Consider the following 19,233-nt stretch of genomic DNA (forward strand, 5'->3'; position numbering starts at 1 on the left):
CTTCCCTTTCACAACTGACAGTGGAAGATCCGCACAAAAATCGAGAAATACAACATCCTACCCTGCAACACGTATAACGCGGATGAGAAAGGATTTCTCTTGGGTGTGATCAATTGAACGAAGAGAGTATTTTCCATTAACATCAAAAAGCAAGGCAAATTGCTCGGTGCGTCGCAAGATGGTAATCGATCTTGGATTACGTTCCTGGCGTGCATCAGCCAGGACATGACATCGCTGCCCCCATTCCTCATCTATCAAGGCAAACCAGGACAAGTCCAGGACTCTTGGCTCAATGAATTTGACCCAGAACATCAATCAGCCTTCTTTACCACCTCAGAAACGGGGTGGACAAATCACGAGCTTGGAAAAGAGTGGCTCGTCGGTGTTTTCGATCGCTTTACTAAGGCAAAAGCTCGAAACGGTCGTGATTATCGCCTTCTCATTACCGACGGCCACTCTAGCCATGTTAATATGGACTTTCTGGAGTGGTGTGACCAGCACCGGATTATCGTTGCGGTGTTTCCCCCCCATTCCACGCATCGGCTGCAACCCTTGGACGTGTCGCTATTCAGCCCCCTTTCGACCGCATACTCAAATCAGCTTATCCAGTGGACAGCAAAAACACAAGGCCTTATTGGCCTATCGAAACGTGAGTTCTGGACTTTATTTTGGAACGCATTTGAGACTTCCTTCTCTTCCGAGAACATTGCGAGTGGGTGGAAACGGACTGGTCTCCTGCCTTTTGACCCAGAAGTGGTCCTATCGCAGATCACTGAGAAAAAAGATGATGATTCGAATACGGGTAGCGACTCGGCAGAATCACTAGCCCTTCAGCAACCTACGGCCCGAGATTTACGCCGACTTATTGACAAAGTAGTCGACAAATCCTCTATCGATGCTGACCGCAACAGCCGAAAGCTGAAGAACACCCTCGAAAGCCTGCAATCTGAGGTTGAACTGCTTCGATATGAGAATCAAGGACTCCGCGAGACAATTAGCCAAGAAAAGAAGCGCAGACAGCGCGGTAAAGCTCTGAAAGATCTGCTCTTTGATCGTACAGATCCAAATTCAGCTCAGGTGTTTAGCCCAGCAAAAGTCGCTCAAGCCCGCCTAAAGAAAGCGGCGATGGACGCCCAAAAGAAAGAGGAGGTTCTGCAGAAGGAATCGCAAAAGGCTCAGCGACAGCAGAAGGCGGCGGAGCAAAAAGCTCTCGCTCTGGAGAAGAGGAGGCAACGAGAGGCGGAAATAGAGAGAAAACGGCAGGTAAGGGAGGCCAGGCAGCAAGAGAAGGAGACCAATCGACAGATTCGACAAGAACTTAAGCGTCGCAATCTGGAAATGGCACATGAAATGCAACATGAACGACGGGTGGCTTCTGAAGGCCGCGAGAAGAGTCCGGACGTTCGAGACGAGATAATCGTCGCTCTTCCACTCATACCAGAGCCGCCGGTAGCATCACAGGCCCTAGATCTACCAAAAGACAACCGAAAAGGGAAGGCAGCGACCACTCCAATCCGTACCGCTCGTCCGAAAAGACCCTGTCTAGCTGTTGAGAGTGATCGGGAGATGGTAGTCGCATTTCGGGGTACCGGGCGGCCGCAGCGGAATAGCAAGCGACCACGATGGCTTGATGACTGCGAAATAGACTGAGACATATCTTATAGTTGCATTTTCATTATGTGTTTAATTTTGGAAGATTTGGGACTGCGGCTGTGGAGCTATTATAGATTGATGTCTGGAATGCAAGTAGGTGTAAGTCCGGCGAATCACCAGATCCGGCAGATCACCGGGAAATCCCTTAAACCTCATCCCATCTCCGATTGGCGGGTTGGCGAGTTGGCGGACGACCTTGGGGCATTCCTCGCCAATCTAAGCTTCAGCAAGTTTCCACAATTGAGTTCTAATTAAAAAAGACAATTCGAGGTAGAGAGAATCGCAGGTCGATCAATTCAACCCAATAATCTCACTTAGTCACAGTCTGTTCAGTATACTGCGTTGATTTCCTTCTTCTTCTATCTAGAGATGCTCGCTGAGACGGTAGATGAGCACATTTTCGGTCAATTTCAAGGGATTACCCGAGACCCCAGAGAGCGATCGCTGACGTACCCTTGCATATTCAAGTGGAGCATTGTTTTATCTAATCACACGGACAGCGTGGATGTTGATGTCATCCCGAGTTTTTATCACTGACACTACTAGGAAGCCATGGACGTCCCGCAAGCTGTGTGATTAATAGAAACCCGATTAAAGATTGATGGTAGTTTGGCTTTTGCTGTTCCTGCAAGCCTGCAGCTGTTTTGCCTAATGCACATTGTCCTTTTCTACTATATGCCTTCATGCACGGCTTTCCTTCTCAACCAACTTGCATTCGATCACGCTCTCCACGCCGTTGGCCCCGTGCCAGAATCTAACAATCTCCAGCCCACCTACAGCCTCGATGAGGCCACGCCAATCATCCTCAGTGCGCTCCTTGGAGCTCATAAGACTCATCATCATCAAGTCAAGACTGGTTGCCTCCCAGTGTGCCCCTGTTGCGGGAATCACATATTCGTTGATTAACAGTCTGCTGTAACCAGGCTTCATTGCGGCAGAGACGCGTGAGAGGATGCTTTTGCATACACTATCCGGCCAGTTATGCAGGCAGGAATGTATGTAGTATGCACGGGCACCTGGGTTTCAGATGATCAGCAATCTTTCTCGTCACTACTGAGTCCGTATGCCACCCCTTACCTTTAATTGGCTGTTCGGTGTGGAAATCATAGCACATGGGAGTGATAGAGGAGCTCAACGACTCGATGCTGCTGATGACGGCCTCTACATCCTGCAGATATAGCCTTCCTGGAGTGTCAGGATGATATCGCTGGAATTCCTGCAGATCGTGTCCTCTATTCCCTCCAATGTCAACAAGAAAAGGAGCATCGACAGAAGTGTCGGCGCCGTCCACGAGCCTGCTTTGAACGGGGTAGATAGAACTGTCCATCCATGGCGTACGACCTTGTCGGTAGCCTGCCATGTGGTCATTGAAATGGGAACCGCGCCCCAGGGCTTGCAACCAGCCGAAAACATCTAGTTTCGTATCATAGGCCATCATCAAAGATGTGTCGCTCGCGTCATCAGGGTTTTCAAATCCCCGCCTGCTTGCAAACTCATGAAACCTGATCATGGCGGCGCTTGTACTGGACAATCTGATTGCAGACCTTGACTTAGCTGCTGAAGCTTCGACTAGAGAACGTGGCCGCAAAGAGACTTACGTGGCGAGGTAGCCATTCCCAATGATGTCCAAGCTCAAGGCTTTGCTGTACTTCGTCGGTTTGTATTCGTCGTTGCCCGTTTCCGTAATGTATCCCATGGCACCGAGATGGCGCATCATTCGACCTGTCTGCGACGTAAGCTAAACACTCCCCACACAGCATGTCAGTGGGGCTATATCTGACCTAGCAGTAAAGGGTCGACACGGAGATTTTCAGCCAGCTCGTGAACCGACTGGGGCCTATCCCCATTGCCCGCCATTCGCTTCCATAATTTGACTTCGACCCCGAAGATAAGGGCCGAGAAAGCAGCAGTCTTGCCAGGTCAGCCTTCCGTACGGGACGGACTAGAGGTGTGAGATATCATACCTGAGCCCAGCAATGCTTGGCCATGGTCTCGCGTGGAGTCTCGAGGCTTTGCACCAGAGTTCGGGCTAGAAGCAAAAGGTCTTTGCGGCCCTCATCACCCTTTGCTGGGAGTGCTTCATGCCCCTTCCTTAGTTCATCGAGGAGGGAGGAAACGGCGTTGATGTTGTTGGGGGTCGTGACGATAGAGATGTCAACGGCAGATCCGCTGGAGCCTGGCATCATGGCGGGCATGTAAAGGATGTTCACTTCCTGCAGAATTGAAGCAAAGAAGAATTGAAGCAAAGAAGAAAAGGCTGGAAAACGTCGTGGGTGTGAAGAATAGAGGAATATACAGAAGTCAAAGGCTCAGCTTGAGAGAAAGACGCGTTGATAAAGAGGATAGCAAGATTAACGTTAGAAAGGAACCATTGATACACTATAATGCAGGTCAAAAGCGAGCCTGCCTTCTCACACTATTCGGCCAAGCATCAGGCTGGTTTCGGCTATTCGTGGCCGTCAACGGACGTGTAGATTGAACGCACGCTCACTGTAAAAGCGTGGCCAGCTAACAGCCAAGAATGACCGCCGTGAGTGTTGAGGTTCGTTGAACTAGGATGGCTAGGTTTAGCATGATGGATTGGCAAATGAATAGTCATTGCGGTGCGGTACAGTACGAGCTCTACCGGAAGGTTTCATTCACTGGCGATGCTGCTAAAATCCGCTAGAAACCGGTGGGAATGGCCTATGCGTTGACGTAACATATCCTCATGTTACTTCTGCAGCGTCGGCGTCCAAAAATTGACCGTTGAACGGCAGATCAAAGGGCCAAAAGAAGACATTGGTGCATCTGTTATACCCCAACTGCTATATAGACCGTACCTAGCATATTCAAGCTTCTCCAGACATGAATCAAGGGCTCCGGCTTGACTAGGTGTTTGTCCTCCGACTTTTCTATCGTTGGCTTGAAACAGGCCACCTCTTGAATTAGGTCAGAGAAGGAAGTCGTTCAAAGTATGCGTCGCCGCCTTCAAAGATCAGATGACGACATCGATCACGAGAGTCGGGTCTCTCAAACATCTGGTAGGGATACTAAATCCGAGTTTGCTAGAACCAACCCTGACCGCGACTGAGCAGATGACGAAACCGAGGGCTCGTGTAGCGATGATTCCATTGTAGTGTCAGATTCTTTCGTGGAGTACATCGACACGCCGTCGCCGCAAACCCCCACAGAGCCATCGTCACAGTTGAGCGCAAGATATCGTCGAGTCCGGCGATCCCGACGGCGTAGATCGTCTCGTTGTATGATTCGATCAAGCTCAGATCTTGATCCATCACCTTCGCCTTGTCCTCGGATGCGGAGCTTCAGTGGAAGGCCGCTCATGGGCCACGAGGATTCACTTTTGGGTAGACTAGAAAGTGTCATCGTGGCCCTCGATCAGTTGAAAAGTTGCCTGAAAGGTGTCGAGATGGAAGTTGATCAAGGTGAAAGAGAATCTGACGTGTACTGACTGCATCTACGTCAGGGTCTCGCAAGATGACGACCCGTTGGAAATTAGTCTGCTACGTCTCCGTTGCTTGACAGCGACGCAAACCAGGCTAGAGTTGGCGTCTGATAGTAGTCATCATTATTATGAAATGGAATTGACCAGATTTAATCGAACGATGACGTAGAGCCGTGGAGGCTAGACATGTGAATCTTGGCGAGAACCGTTGAGGTTTCAGCTGTTTATTGTCTAATGTATACTGCGCTTGACACTGATTAGAGCTGATCCTGTGACTTACTTGTCTTCTCGTCAAATCTATACACAAGGGACACTAGAGCGACAAAAGCTTCTGTGTTCACCCATGAACTCTTCGCGTTCTCTCCGTCACCTTTCGCTCTATCAAGATACATCCTAGACTGTTCACGTATAAACTAATTCATCTATGGCGTGCTTTTGTCGAGAATTGACTACCAAATCGCAATGATAGGGCTCTTACCAGCGAACAGACCCAGAATGCAAGGTTAGATAACCCATTTAACATTTAGATTGGTCTTTAGGACTGACGAAATCTTTCCCGCATGATCACAGTTTGCATACGAGGAGTAGATCTCACACGCTAAGATGATGAATGTATAAAAAATCAGCCCCTATCAACAGCCTATCAATAGACTATCAACAGCCTATGAACAACCACCACAACCATCACAACCATCACAACCATCAAAACCATCAAAACCATCAAAACCATCAAAACCATCAAAACCATCACAACCATCACAACCATCACAACTTTGCCGGCATCTCTCCTCGCGCTAGCCGCATATGACTAGCTGTAAAAGTATTGTTGGCAATAGCTGAGCTTGTACTAACATCTAACGCGAGAGCAAACGCAGCAATGATCCCGGCGAGCTTAGCCTTCTCTCCCGGCTTGCCAGCGCCGCACTGAAGCATCCCCAGCGCCTCCTTCTGCATCGGATATCCGGTACCACTGCCGACCGTCCCGACGGGCAACGATGGAAAGTAGAGGCTCATCGTCAGCTCTCCCGTCTCCGAGTCGAGCTCTGAGGTCAGATGACTCCAAGATGCCTCTGCGGTGCTGGCCGGGTCTTGGCCTGTCGATATGAACATCGCTGCAATGATATTTGCCGTGTTGATGTTGGAACCGAACTGGCCATTGCGGATGCCTCCTTCTTTCAGTGTCTGCTGGGCCATGTATAAACGCTCTGTGGTGCATCCAAGTACATACTGGCAGGCCGCCGGAGTGATTTTCCCCCAGACAAAGACCTCGACGCCTCGGGCGCTCTTGACATTGCCCCAAGACGGTTTCTTGTCCGATGCCAGTTGTCCCTCGATAAAGAAGTCTCGGATCTGGTACTTTTCCGCAAAAGACTTTCGAAGCATGTCGCAAGCGTGTTGTGTGGCTTTGGTGACCATGTTTTGCCCGGCAGCACTCCCACAGTCGTAGCTGCAAAAGACGTGGACCCGAGACCCTATTATAGCAGGCTTAAGCTTTTGAAGCTTCAGGTGCTTGCTCGTCTCCTCCGCCCACTGGGCGAACAAGTCTTGCATCGTTGGCAAGGCTTTGACGAAGGCGACAGCATGACCGGGGTTGGCAAAGACGAATACGGGATCTCGAGACATGCCGTTGCTGAAAGTCTCGATGTGTATGCCGCCGGACGGGTTGAAAGCTTTGGACCCTCGAGAACAGCTTGCCACTAGGGTCGCTTCATATGTGGCAAGTGGTGCGTAGAGGTCGCCCGTGAACGCTGAGTTGACCACACGCAGCGGGCCGGCAATGCCAAGGGGGACCTTGCAGAATCCGACGCAATTCTCGATTCGCACGTCGCGGATCCTTTCCTGTTGTTGGTTTGCCGCTCGACTGAAGCGGTCTCCGAGGGATCGCAGAATCTCCGACTTGGTGCTGCTGGATGAAACCATGATGGCGTATGGACAGATAGGGATGGCGTTTGATATCTAGTGTGCAGTCCCGAAAGATTTGAAACAAGGATGGAAGTATGCGGAAGTGAACAGCTCACCGTAGCTTTATCAGCTCTCGAGTCCGTTGCTGTTACATTGGCTACGCGAGGCCTTGGGTACCACCCACCGTTGTCTAGTTTCAGCCTTGGGACAGGACAGGCCTATTCTGTGCCGCATTCTCGGTACGGGAACTGATATGAACTAGTTAGAAATTTGTCCCCGATCCTGCTCGGCCCCTACCGGCCATTCGACGCCCAAGCAGGCCGGTCGGAAATGGATCGCAGGCCCATGCAGGCCAATCACAACATGGGACTGACAAGAATGTGCAGAAGGGCATACTCGGACTGTCTGACATGAAACAAATATCTCAATCAATGTTTCGATTCATCATCAACCAAGGCATCATCACACAGAGCGGTAGACAAACGTATGGCTTCGTACGACAAGGAAGCAAAGGAGCCGGTATGCTCATCTTCGGCAAAGAGCGACTCCGTCAATGTCGAAGTTACCAGCATTGGGGTTACAGACCGCAGTCATGCTGTTGACGGTGGGATTCCACACTTGGTCTGATATCACCCCGGTATAATTGCCATCATTTGGTAGGGCTGCCTTTCTTGGGACACAGCGTTTGAGCTCAAGCTGTTTTTGACCGCCACCCACATGTTTTCAAGGGACTCCGATAGTCTAATCTGAAATTACCCAGAGGCGTTGATACACAGTTTATAGTGAGATATGGCTTGTACTCAATCAGCAAGCCATGCCTTTCCGCTTATTCCCTGAGCTTTTTGCGTTCTTCCAAGTAAGACTAGAAACGAAGCAACTTTTAGGCTTGCATCTCGGTCACTTGAACCCCGTAACGGACGCTAATGATGTGACAAGACCGTATTGCGAAAAGGCAAGATAAGGTCCCTTTCTACTGCTAGAGTCCACGGTGACAAGGCCGTTTCTTGCTGGTGTTTCTACCTAGGGCCGCTTGCTGAGGAGTGCAATGTACTGTAAGGACACCGTCAGATATGACGGCAATGTAAATGTGCAGCATCACGTGGGTAGCCAAAGTCGCTTGAGTGTCCTTCTCGGCCAGCCTCAAAGCCCCAGAACTGCCGGGAGCTAGCGGTCTACTGACGCCGTGCGTGGTAATGACCTCTCAAGTACGGCCACCCACTTTGGTGGAGGCTGCCGAGGAGTTTTAGTTATGCACTCTCGCAGAAACACTCGAAGGGTGAAGCATACGGTGAACCCCCTTCTGGCTCTTGGGTCCCGTTGCAATTTGTACATCACCTCACAGGTTCTATCAGATTTCAAGAATCGAGGCGATATGTCTGACCGCGCAAGCAGGGTCGAGGAATACGTCTTTTGCTGGATTTTATGGCACTTCCGTCTCGGCTTTTACGAGAGTAAAGGTATTGCCATCCAAAACCAGCCGAATTGGTACATAAATATCGGCAACCGTCCTGCTGACTCAATTACTCTATTTTCACAAAACGCATGCCATGGCAGAGCAGATTAGGCCCGAATCACACACAGGACAAGCCTCGGAACCCTGCGAGAAGCATACCGACGTATGGCGTTTTATTTCAAATGAAAATGACATCAAGCTTTTCAATCGGGCTTTTTCAAACAAAGGAAACGCATTTTTGATAGGAAAGGATCTCGAGTACCTCTACAATGGTCTGCGCTCAGTGCTAGCAGGAAACCCCCTCCACCGACATCATCTGATTCTGTCTTGGGAGTCTCCCCCGGGATGGCTCAGGATAGACTGGAAGGCACATGAAACGTTTATGGAGATCCATTATAGGAATCCCGATGTTACATTGAGACACGCAGAGCCGAATATGTGGCACGTCATCGAGGTCGATGACCTCGCCAACTATATTCAAAAAGACTCTGGTAATCTTCGGACTAAGATACTCTACTTCAAAGATGAACGGTTTCGGTTACATACCGTAGATCTGATGTACAAGCCATCTTCCAACGACGATCTGGAAGCTACTCAGCATCAATATGCCTTTGAAATGGAAAAAGAGCACTCCCGGGACTCTCCAGTAACTTTTTACCTGCAGGAGAAAAATTCTCTCAGCACGCCAAAGAAGCCAAAGATTCCTTGGCACGAGAGGAACTAGTCAGCGAGTCCAATCGAGATACGTATTTCTACATCGAGAAAGTGTGGATGGTAAGATGGAAGATTGGCCAGGCGTGGATCGAAGTCCTATCGCGCTCGCTCCTTTGGCGCCTCTGTGTATAGTGACTGTGAGCGGTACGGAATGGATGGATTGCACGAGCTGGAAGGTCGAAATTAGATATAAACAACTGTGGCATTTTTGTTGTATTACAGCACCATATCCAGGATGAGAAGACACTGCATCTAGCCCCGTGACGCGGCTGTTGGCCCAGAAAATGATGCACGCATGGTGCCGCTTCAAGCAAACAAAACAGGACATTGGGGGAGGGGCTAAATAGTCGGTAAATAGTGCTATTTGTCTTGCCCAGCCCTTATTGGCTATCCGATTTCGAAGCCAGCCGTTTGAAAATAGACAGAAAGAACCATGCAGGCCATCTAAAACACCGGGGCCAGAGGATTAAGTAAAAGGGCATGCTCAAACTGTGGGCCACGAGAGAATCGTTCTAGTTCATTGCAACTTGCCTCACCTGGCTCTGCTCCGACCAATTCGCATTACTTGTCAAACCCGAGCTGGGAGTCCCAGACTACTCCATCACGCAGAGCGGTAGACGAACGTATGGCTTCGTACAACAAGGAAGCAAAGGAGCCGGTGTGCTCATCTCCGCCAAGGAGCGACTCAATCAGTGTCGAAACTACCAACATTGGGGTTACAAACAGCAGTGATGGTGTCGACGGCCGGATTCCACACTTGGTCGACAACACCACCTTAGCCCCCAGTCTTCGGACGATGAGCCGCCGGGATGCCATCTTTGTGCTGTTGACCAACCAGGTCGGCCTCGGTGTTTTGTCACTCCCCGGGGTGTTGAAAACCCTTGGCCTTGTTCCGGGCACTGTCGCAATCATCGGGCTGGGCTGTCTTTCCTGGTACACGGCGTTTGAGCTCAAGCTGTTTTACGACCGCCACCCGTATGTGCTCAACATCGTCGATATGGCCCGTATCGTCGGCGGACGAGGCTTCGCATGCGTGACGGCGTTCGGCATGATCCTCCTGGTCGTCATGACCGCCGCGTCGGCCTCTGTGACCTTCTCCGTGGCGCTGTCGCTGCTCAGTGATGATGCACTCGGCTCGACCGCATTCATCGGTATCGGCTGCATCTGCTGCTGGATTCTCTGCGTCCCTCGTACAGCGAGATTCGTGTCGCAGAGCGGCATTCCATCCTGCATTAGCATCCTGGCCGCTACCATTGTTGTGATAGCCGCCTTGGGAGCTGGAAAGCCTGTGAACGCCCCAGCTGAATGGAGGAGAGCGCCTGTTTGGTTCGCGAACCCCTCATTCAGGGACGGCCTGAACGCTTGTCTCAAGATCTGCTACGCCTTCTCCGGCAATGTCAGCTTTGTGTCTTATATGGCCGAAATGACCAACCCGCAAAGAGACTTCAACGCCGCGCTGACCTGGCTCGAAGCTAGTTCCATCGGCTTCTACGTATTTGTCGCAGTATCCATCTACTGCCTTGCCGGCGAATACACGACATCGCCTGCGCTGGGCTCGGCTCCCGGGACATTGGCTCAGATTGCTTACGGCCTTGTCATTCCCTCGGTTCTGTCGAAAGGCCTTGCCTTTGGCCACACAGGAATCAAGTTTGTTTACGTCGAAGTCATGAAGCACTACGGTATTGTGGATGAGATGTCGATCAACACGACCAGGTCATGGTCAATTTGGATGAGCATCGCCACGGCGTTTTGGACGTTGTCTTTTGTCCTGTCGATTGCGATTCCTGTTTTCGATTCCATCGTCTCAATGACCTCGGCGGTCACGATAGCTTGGTTCTCATTTGGGATTAGTGCTATCTTTTCCCTTCACATGAATGTCAAGTTCTGCAGTTGGCAGAATGCCTCCTTGACTCTTTTCAACAGCCTTCTTATCATCGGTTCACTATTCCTCAACGGTGCAGGCCTGTGGTCTTCGACAACGGAGCTGAATGACGCTCTAGTTTATAGAGGCGACGACGTCGGCTAGGGCGGTGTTGTGGTTTAATATCGACGCATTTTTGCGGTCTGTCAACAGGCTCATAACATAATCTTTGGCGTCCGCCTGCTTTCAATTCTCTTAAAAGGGAGCGATAGAATAAAGATCTAGAGATAGGTGATCCGCTCTACTATTACTTTCATACGGAATGAAACTTCCACGTGGTATTACGGTAGAATAACAACCATTATTTTACGGTTGCCTTACTTAACAGGCTTAACTGGATGATTTAGACGTATTGTTGCATAGAAGAGATCTTAGTTTTGCCCATGACAATACTAATAACGTCTTCAAGACTCCACAAGCCTACAAAGACATCTACAGCCACGTTGTCGGGGATAAGAGGCCATTCCTCAAGAGCAGAGTCTTTTACGATCGAGGCCCATCTGTCGTGCACCCGGACATCGTGTTCACCATCGACTCCGAGCAGCACCGGCCGCAGCGACGATCTCTCTCTCATGCTTTCAGTGCAAAGGCTCTACGGGGGGCTGAGGACATTATTCGAAGTCATGTGAGACTCTTCACTGATCAGATCGGCAAGCATGGTAGCCTAAAGACTGGGGGTGTCGACATGTCGACCGTGTACAATTGGCTCGCATTTGACATCATTGGTACGTGGTGCCGCTGACACAAAGATGGACTAGCTGACAAGGGTAGGTGAGCTTACATTTAGGTAATCTTTCGAGTCTGTCGCCAATTGGAAGCCAGACATTTACGTCTCCCTCATCCTGGAGTTCATCAAACACTTCACCTTCTTCATGCAGCCAAAAGACTATCTATCCCAGAATCGCTCCTGTTCTGGCTCATGCCCAGTGATCTTAAAAGGAACGTCGACCTCCATGAGATACGGGCGGAAGAAAAGGTCGACCAACGTATCAAGTTGCGTGATTTGAGTACGCGTGAGGATTTTTTCGCCTATATCCTTCGCCGCGGTAGCTTTAACAAGGACCAGCTGGCGGAACAAGCCAAGATCTTGTTGCTGGACGGGTCCGAAACAACGGCAACCTTCTTAGCTGGAGTGACTTACTTCTTGCTGACAACGCCGGCAGCGCTGAAGAAGCTGCAGCATGAGGTACGATCTTCTTTCTCGTCAGAGGATGAGATGGATGGAGATTCCACAAAGAAGCTCCCATATCTTCACGCTGTTGTTGAGGAAGGCCTTCGCTTATTTCCTCCAGTCCCGCTCGGCCTTCCACGGGTTTGTCCCGGTGCAACGATAGATGGGTACTATGTCCCATCTGGCACAGAAGTATCAGTCGACAACTTTGTCATGTCTGGCGATGCACGGAACTTCCCCGATCCGGATGAATTTCATCCTGAGCGTTGGATTGGAGAGAATACTAGGAGTAACAAGGAGGCCAGTCGTCCGTTTTCCATTGGGCCTCGGGCCTGCTTGGGCATCAATCTGGCATATCTTGAGGCTAGAATGATTCTTGCCACCATGGCGTATTCATATGACTGGGAACTGGTCGACAAGGAAGCGGACTGGTTCGAACAGGTGAAACTGTTGACGTTCTGGCGAAAGCCGAAACTGTTGGTTCGTTTTCATCCCTGTGGCTTTCTTGGTGCAGGCGAGTCGAAGCAAGAATAATCCAAGCTCTTCACATGAGTTGAACTAGGACCAGTCAACTTTTGCAACTGTGTTACTCTCTTTTACCACCAGACATTGCTTGAAACTTGGGAGCATCGAGACAACGTGGCTGCTTGTTGCAGTTGTCATACCCGCTGGAGGAGGATATCTGCTACAGGGCTCGAGTGTGATTAGAGAGATGGAGCGGCACGGATTGCCCGAAGCTCAGAAGGACCTCGTGTACGGGGTGTCGAGTTGAATGCGACCTCGAATTTGTCCCTGGGTGACTATCGCGGCGAATTTCGTCTCTCTCATTGTGCCCTGTCATCAAAGGGATGTACTTGTTCCGTCGGGAGATTCCCGCTGTGGTCTCTGCTCGGCCCAAACCATCATGCAGCTGCTGGTCATTTGAACAAGTTGCCGAGCTTCGCGATCGTAGACCTCTAGATTGCTACCAGAGAACCATCCAACCGAGCTCCGATTGGGCAAGGACGCACCATCCAAATACATGACCGGAAATTCGCGCGTTGACACCTGGGGTCCGTCATCTTCATATCCTTCCTTCGGGCGGCTATCACGGCCTTGTGGTCGATACGTCGAATCGCTTATAATCCATGTGCTTCGTCATCTGCCCAACTACATCTACCATTGCACGCCAATCAAGGGTGACCAAACCATGGAAGAGATATTTATGACAGCCATACGGGCCTCGGACTTGAGCATTGGCAAAAGGAGTCCGGGTGTCAAGGAATCATTGCCGCTCATGGCCAGGTGAGGAGCCTCGACATTTCGAATCCCGCACTCCAACCCATTACATAGCTGCTTCCCTAATCAGGTCCAGAATTCGCTGCGCGGGATCGGTGCGACAGCCCTGGCGTAAGGCATGATGTGCACTGAACTGACTGGTATTATGTCTCGGCTTATCCAGCTCCCTAAACGGTAGTGCTTCGATTGCTTGGCTACCCACCGCCATTTCTGCCGGCTTCGATCCGGTTGCAGTTCCGAATTTGACCCGGTGGTTAGAACAGACTCCACTCTAGCATTCCAGGATCGTATAATCATCTCCGCGTTGCGCGTTTGATCAGCCAACGTGTATGGCGTAGGGGGCTTCTGTCGATGCTGCCATCCTGGAACCATTGAAATGTCGAAGACTCTGGGGAGCATGATCTGAAAATTCTGAGGCCCAATGTGAGCGTTAGAGCTCCGATCGTGTGACTGATGCTGTGACTGATGCTGCAACCGATCGACTTGGGAAAACATATGGGAAATCAAGCAGTCGACAAAATTGACAGCGATCTAGAGGGCAAGACGGTCAGATTCTAGATGTCCCAAGTACAAACGTGAAAACCCAGAGTGTGGAAGCAGGCATCGATTTCTGCCGAGATATGCGGAGAAACTGCTCGAACTGATCTGCAAGATTAGGAACTCCCCAAGAGACCGGATATTGCTTGGGCAGAAGAGGTGAAGTCTATCGCTGGCTTTTCAATGATGTCTGTTGAAGCGGAAATGTTGAGCAAAGCCTGGACTTTAGCCGCGTAGATGTCATTCCAGACTAGAGCGCAGCCATGTCTCGATTTTGAGTCGAAAGACGACTAATTTAGACAATCAAGCTATGGTAAATCTCGTCATGGGCCTGCCAGATGCCCAACTTTCATGGCTCTACGACTGTAGGGAAGAAGTCTTCCCACGATGACGGCCAAGAATATCAACACATAGATTTCAGCACGAATAGATAGCCATCATACTGCAGGACTATGACAGTTTCTTTCTGGTGATGTAGATACTTCAAGAGATTCTGACATTGATACAATCAGTACTCGCCAGCTTCTCCATCGTCCTGGTCGATATCCAGCTTAACACCTTGTAGACAACTCTTCAACTGATCGAGAGCCAAGATAGCACTTTCTAGTCTACCTGAAAGGGAACCACCATACACCATGAACGAACTTCCATCTGGACTGCGCATCCGAGGGCAAGGAGAAGGTGAGAGGTTGAGGTCTGAGCTTGATTCAATAAAACGGCGCCTTCGGAGACGCCTAGCTCGATTGTATCTTGCGCTCAACCGTGATGGCTGCATAGTGAGTGTTTGTGGCGATGGTGTTTTCATGTATTCCACGGAGTCATCAGGCACTGCGGAACTCCCAGAGCTGTCACAATACGAGGATTCAGTTTCGTCATCTGCTCGGTCATTGGTTAAGGTTTTTCTTTTGGGAAGTTGAAATTTTGGTTCCCTACCATATGTTGGAGAGACCTGACTCTCGGCTTCGATATAGTCATTTGGTTTCCGAGCACGACGCATGCTTCCTACGATGGCGTTCTGTGGTCCAACGTAAGAGCTGTTTTGTTGAAGACCAACGGGAAATGATGCGGAGAAAGAAAGCCTATTTAAGCTGGAGTCTTTTATCAAACTTCGAAATATTTTGAACATGCCATGCCGCTTATTGAAAAACTTTGGGGTTGAATATGCGCACGAAAGTCCGACAATGGACGAGGAGCTGCCATTTGGCGGTTGATAGTTGCATCTAGCGCCTATGCGGAAGCAACGGCCGAGACCTTGAACTCCGCAATGGATGATTCATCACACTAGACTTCCCGTCTGTTGGCTTACTCCCCCACAGTAACGTCAAAAAGAAAGGGGCCGTTCTTTGATGTTCCGAAACCCGTCCCATTACACCAATGAAGGACTTTCAGATCCTGCTCTCCTAATCCCAGAACGTAATGGAGCTTGAAAAGGAAAATGGCTGGGCTGAAAGGTCTCACGTGGACCAAAATGGGTGCTCTTGTTCCTCATATGCACTAAATCCAGTTTCCCCCAGTACGGTGGCATAAGATCTTAGGAGCCAGTTTCAGTATCTTCAAAACCCATGCCATTTGCTTTCTTGAACGGCGAATTCAGAAGCTCATTCGATTTCCTTTTCCTACGTTATGCTAGAGCCGAAATAAGCAAGTCGAAAAAAGCGCTTGCCGTGCCAAAGCTCACAGGGAATTGGAAAAAGTGCCGGAAATTGACCTCAAAATGTTATTTAAAGTCATTTCGCCAAAGCTCATTTGGTGTCATTCTTTTGCATGTTGTTACAAGCTGATGACAGTCCTCAGAGCTCGCCTCGGGTATGGGATGAGCAGCCGCCTCCCCCACAGAAGATAGATCACGATGTACGTCACTACGGCGGTACTACAACCGCTTTCGATTCCATGTCTTCTCATATGCAACCCAAAAAAAGACGAGGTTCAGTCCAGGAACGAGTGATTGAGTTGAATCAAGAGAATGGAAGGCTACAGCACGAGGCTCTCTATTATGAAACTGTAGCCAACAGCGTGTTGAGGGATCTCTTGTTATCACTTCAAGGCCCTATTAGCAGGTTGTGTTCTTCGATTGGTGGCTGCAAAATGGCAGTCGAAGGACATCAGCTGTCTGCCGAAGCGACTCAACAGGCCGAAAATAGCTATCACACAATCAATATGTGGTCCAGTAGAAAAACAAGTCAATTATGTGAAAGTAGTGGATGTGCACAAGAAAGGACTAAGAAAGAGGCCAGCCCTTTTCCTATCCTAAGCCCGGACCACCGCACTCTCCCGCAATCCGCCAGGGCTCGCGAGGGCTCTGTACTTGGAGTTCTTGTGGTAAGGCTGACTCGAGAAAACGGGAAGTTGAGGCAGTCAATTGCATTAAATAGAAAGCTGGTTTTTCAGGTTCTGGTACTCCTGATACCTCAAATGCAGCATCTTACTCTTGGCCTCCGCTCAGCAATCGACGAAGGAGACGTCATACTCAAGCAAGCGAACAATGCATGGGGGCGAGAAATTAGTTTCGTTGCGCAAACCTGCACCGACCCAGAGCGCGGACACTCACCCGAGAGCAAGACCTCCTGCCGACATATAGCGAAGGAGGGACAAGATTCCACTTCATCAACACGTTGGATAGCGCAATGGCCAGAACACCAAGACATCACAGAGAGCCAAAATGCCATGTCCCTCACTGAACTCAGGCGCCATCGCAGAATCCTTCAATTGGAATGTTCTTCCTACAGAAAATTGGTTGAAGAGGTACTGGTTCAAGTAGTACCAGCGATAGAGTCTCACTCAAACGAACTCCAATCCATCATTAAAAAATCTATTTCATGGGACCATAATATCAAGCGCCAATTTCAAGAGAGAGACAGGTCTTGAACTTGGTAACATTTTGAGTAGCCGTATTCATTCCGTCGGGTTAGTTCTTGGGCTGTCCATTTTTTGATTCTGAATTCCAACACGCAGCTGTTGCTCCGTCGATCGCCCATCGCGCCATCGTCAGACGTAACATGTCACTTCGGTTTTCAGTGCAGCGTTCTTCATGCTGCTCTAACCAAACTAGGTAGTGATTTGGTTGCTAGATGGAAATTGATACCTCGTAACAGTGATAAAAATTAACATGCGTAGACTTGGTCTCGTTACTGAACATCGGAATCAGGACTAAGAGAATATCCTGGCTAACGTGAAGGGAGGAGGTTTGCAAGTTTTTCTGATTCCAAGATATTGAACGGTAACGCAATAGATTCAAGACAACCATGCAGGAACCGGTTTTGCCAACGATCGTCTCAATTTTGTTAAATCATCATTCTATCGTCCAAATAGCAGCGCTTCACTCCCAGTACCTCTGCGTAGCCGCGTCCATCAACCGCACTTCGAGCCTCCGAACGCGGCACGGCATTACTTCACCTTCCTCTAGCTTGGACTGAAAGGCAAGATACGGCCACTATCGTCCAACTGGGCAAGACGAGTGTCGGATACTGACTGACTCGACGGGCGCGCACTGGACGGCGCCAAGCCGGCCTTTTCGGGCTGGCTTATAATAGTTGGTCGCGTTCTCAACTGCCTTAAGAAGCTCAAAATCTTCGCGTTGTGCCATTTTAAATGGGTTGGTCAACGAAAATGGTGATATTTTTGCTCAGTGTTGTATGACGTGGTTGGTCACTGGTGTTGGTGTTGGTGTTGGTGTTGGTGTTGGTGTTGGTGTTGGTTCCACGCAGATCACTCAAAAAAAAAATCGCGACCTGAAGGGCACCACCGGGGTCGGACCTTCAAAAACGGGTCGAAAAGTCGATTCACTATGGTCACCCCTGTCATCCAAAGCCGGAAACGAAGGTCTAGACCTTCTGTTTGCTCTGGTTTTTTGGTGCAGCCGTGTGGGGCCGGATGACAGTCTTGCCCCGTTTTGGCCTGCGATACTAGCACGTATCGCGCTCAAATGTGACTTGCTCCACACGACGAAAAATTGCTGAGAAGAGAACGGGTCGCCAGCTGGGTGATGGGATCGAGAATCTGCGATACCATAATACAATCACTGAAACTGCCCAACCTACTCGGCGTCACGGAAATGATTTCGGGATGAGGAAGTTGGGATCATTAGGCCCTTCAAAAGCGGGTTGTGCATGACGAAGCAGTGGAGATGCGCGCAAATGACCACATTCGAGCACGACAGCGGCAGGTGGGGCCGATGCTGGCCGATACTAGTCCTTGCGTCCTAAACAGGACCATCGTAGGTGTTGTAGGAGCTATTCTGACCAATAAAGACTCCTATAGACGTAGGCTATCCCTGATGACCAGGGCACCTCTTTGCTTCGTGGCTCACCACATGGGCATCTGAGGGTGGGGAATGATGCTCATCGTGATTTAAACCGCAGAAATAGGTGGGACCCCGATATGCTTCTGCAACGGCCGATCTAGATCAGATCATGCACGTACCTCGACAGCGAACGCACTATTTGTGCTTGCCCGCGAACAAAGACTCTCCTCCTTTCGACCGGGGAGCCTCTACCCATCACACCGTATGATTAGAGTCATGCATTTATTATTCTGGATCTTTGCCTTGTCGTGGACCTTCCCTGCTTTGGCTGAAGACGCGCCTCGCTCGTTGAATGTCTACGAAGAGAGAACATCAGTCGCATTGACCACGAGCATGACTCAGGCAAGGACCACAGTCGAGCTGAACTGCTACAAGTCTAGAGATGACTAGCATGCCGAGGAAGATGTTGTGGCCAGCCTTTTGGTAAGGTTTTGTAGTGATTTGAGAGTTGAGTTAAGGGTTATGAGTCCAAATGAAAGTGCCCAAATACTATGCCAAGCTGCCAACCTTGTGCACGTCTTCAGTCTCATGGATCCCCAATTACAAGAAAAGAAGTGAGTAAATTACGTCTTGCCAGAAATCTATGGAACGGATTACTCAAAATTGCAAGTTCGGTTGTCTGTTGCCAGACTCTAAGCTAATTGTCACGAACAGGTGAAAGCCAGCGTGGTTTTGCAACCTCGGGTTGTCTGTTCCACGATTACCGCCCAAGAATTGTCAACTATCTAGCAGTCACGACAGCAGAGGTTAAGGCTAGCCGAGGAATCAGCAAGCAAATACCATCGACTGCAGTTTAGGAGCCTGATCCTGACTACCGGACGGAAATATTCCTACAACCGTGTGCGGTGAATTTCAAGAG

At 49.8% G+C, this 19,233-nt stretch overlaps 7 protein-coding genes across 7 annotated transcripts; 4 read left to right on the plus strand and 3 right to left on the minus strand.

Moving 5' to 3' along the window:
* Positions 1-2,334: 2,334 nt before the first annotated feature.
* Positions 2,335-3,836, minus strand: BGZ61DRAFT_364566 (S-adenosyl-L-methionine-dependent methyltransferase; the record flags this gene model as incomplete). Its single annotated transcript, XM_046241532.1, has 5 exons — positions 2,335-2,669; positions 2,731-3,185; positions 3,252-3,375; positions 3,435-3,564; positions 3,618-3,836. 5 exons carry the CDS (start codon positions 3,834-3,836, stop codon positions 2,335-2,337), a joined length of 1,263 nt encoding a protein of 420 aa, XP_046098281.1.
* A 2,027-nt stretch (positions 3,837-5,863) lies between these two features.
* On the minus strand, positions 5,864-7,018 carry BGZ61DRAFT_498061 (putative hmg-CoA reductase; the record flags this gene model as incomplete). Its single annotated transcript, XM_046251230.1, has 2 exons — positions 5,864-6,932; positions 6,996-7,018. 2 exons carry the CDS (start codon positions 7,016-7,018, stop codon positions 5,864-5,866), a joined length of 1,092 nt encoding a protein of 363 aa, XP_046098282.1.
* Positions 7,019-8,547: 1,529 nt separating this feature from the next.
* Positions 8,548-9,177, plus strand: BGZ61DRAFT_537673 (uncharacterized protein; the record flags this gene model as incomplete). The annotated part of the gene is made up of 1 exon (XM_046254566.1): positions 8,548-9,177. One exon carries the CDS (start codon positions 8,548-8,550, stop codon positions 9,175-9,177), a length of 630 nt encoding a protein of 209 aa, XP_046098283.1.
* A 786-nt stretch (positions 9,178-9,963) lies between these two features.
* BGZ61DRAFT_498062 (transmembrane amino acid transporter protein-domain-containing protein) lies at positions 9,964-11,193 on the plus strand (the record flags this gene model as incomplete). Its single annotated transcript, XM_046251231.1, has 1 exon — positions 9,964-11,193. The coding sequence occupies one exon, from the start codon at positions 9,964-9,966 to the stop codon at positions 11,191-11,193; it is 1,230 nt and encodes a 409-aa protein (XP_046098284.1).
* Positions 11,194-12,007: 814 nt separating this feature from the next.
* BGZ61DRAFT_498063 (cytochrome P450) lies at positions 12,008-12,793 on the plus strand (the record flags this gene model as incomplete). Its single annotated transcript, XM_046251232.1, has 1 exon — positions 12,008-12,793. The coding sequence occupies one exon, from the start codon at positions 12,008-12,010 to the stop codon at positions 12,791-12,793; it is 786 nt and encodes a 261-aa protein (XP_046098285.1).
* A 1,789-nt stretch (positions 12,794-14,582) lies between these two features.
* BGZ61DRAFT_483406 (uncharacterized protein) lies at positions 14,583-15,071 on the minus strand (the record flags this gene model as incomplete). Its single annotated transcript, XM_046249493.1, has 1 exon — positions 14,583-15,071. The coding sequence occupies one exon, from the start codon at positions 15,069-15,071 to the stop codon at positions 14,583-14,585; it is 489 nt and encodes a 162-aa protein (XP_046098286.1).
* Positions 15,072-15,838: 767 nt separating this feature from the next.
* On the plus strand, positions 15,839-16,939 carry BGZ61DRAFT_483407 (uncharacterized protein; the record flags this gene model as incomplete). The annotated part of the gene is made up of 1 exon (XM_046249494.1): positions 15,839-16,939. The coding sequence occupies one exon, from the start codon at positions 15,839-15,841 to the stop codon at positions 16,937-16,939; it is 1,101 nt and encodes a 366-aa protein (XP_046098287.1).
* Between the last annotated feature and the right edge of the window lie 2,294 nt (positions 16,940-19,233).

The sequence above is a fragment of the Ilyonectria robusta genome, assembly GCF_021365365.1.
Source record: "Ilyonectria robusta strain PMI_751 chromosome Unknown BGZ61scaffold_25, whole genome shotgun sequence".
Lineage (NCBI taxonomy): Eukaryota > Fungi > Ascomycota > Sordariomycetes > Hypocreales > Nectriaceae > Ilyonectria > Ilyonectria robusta.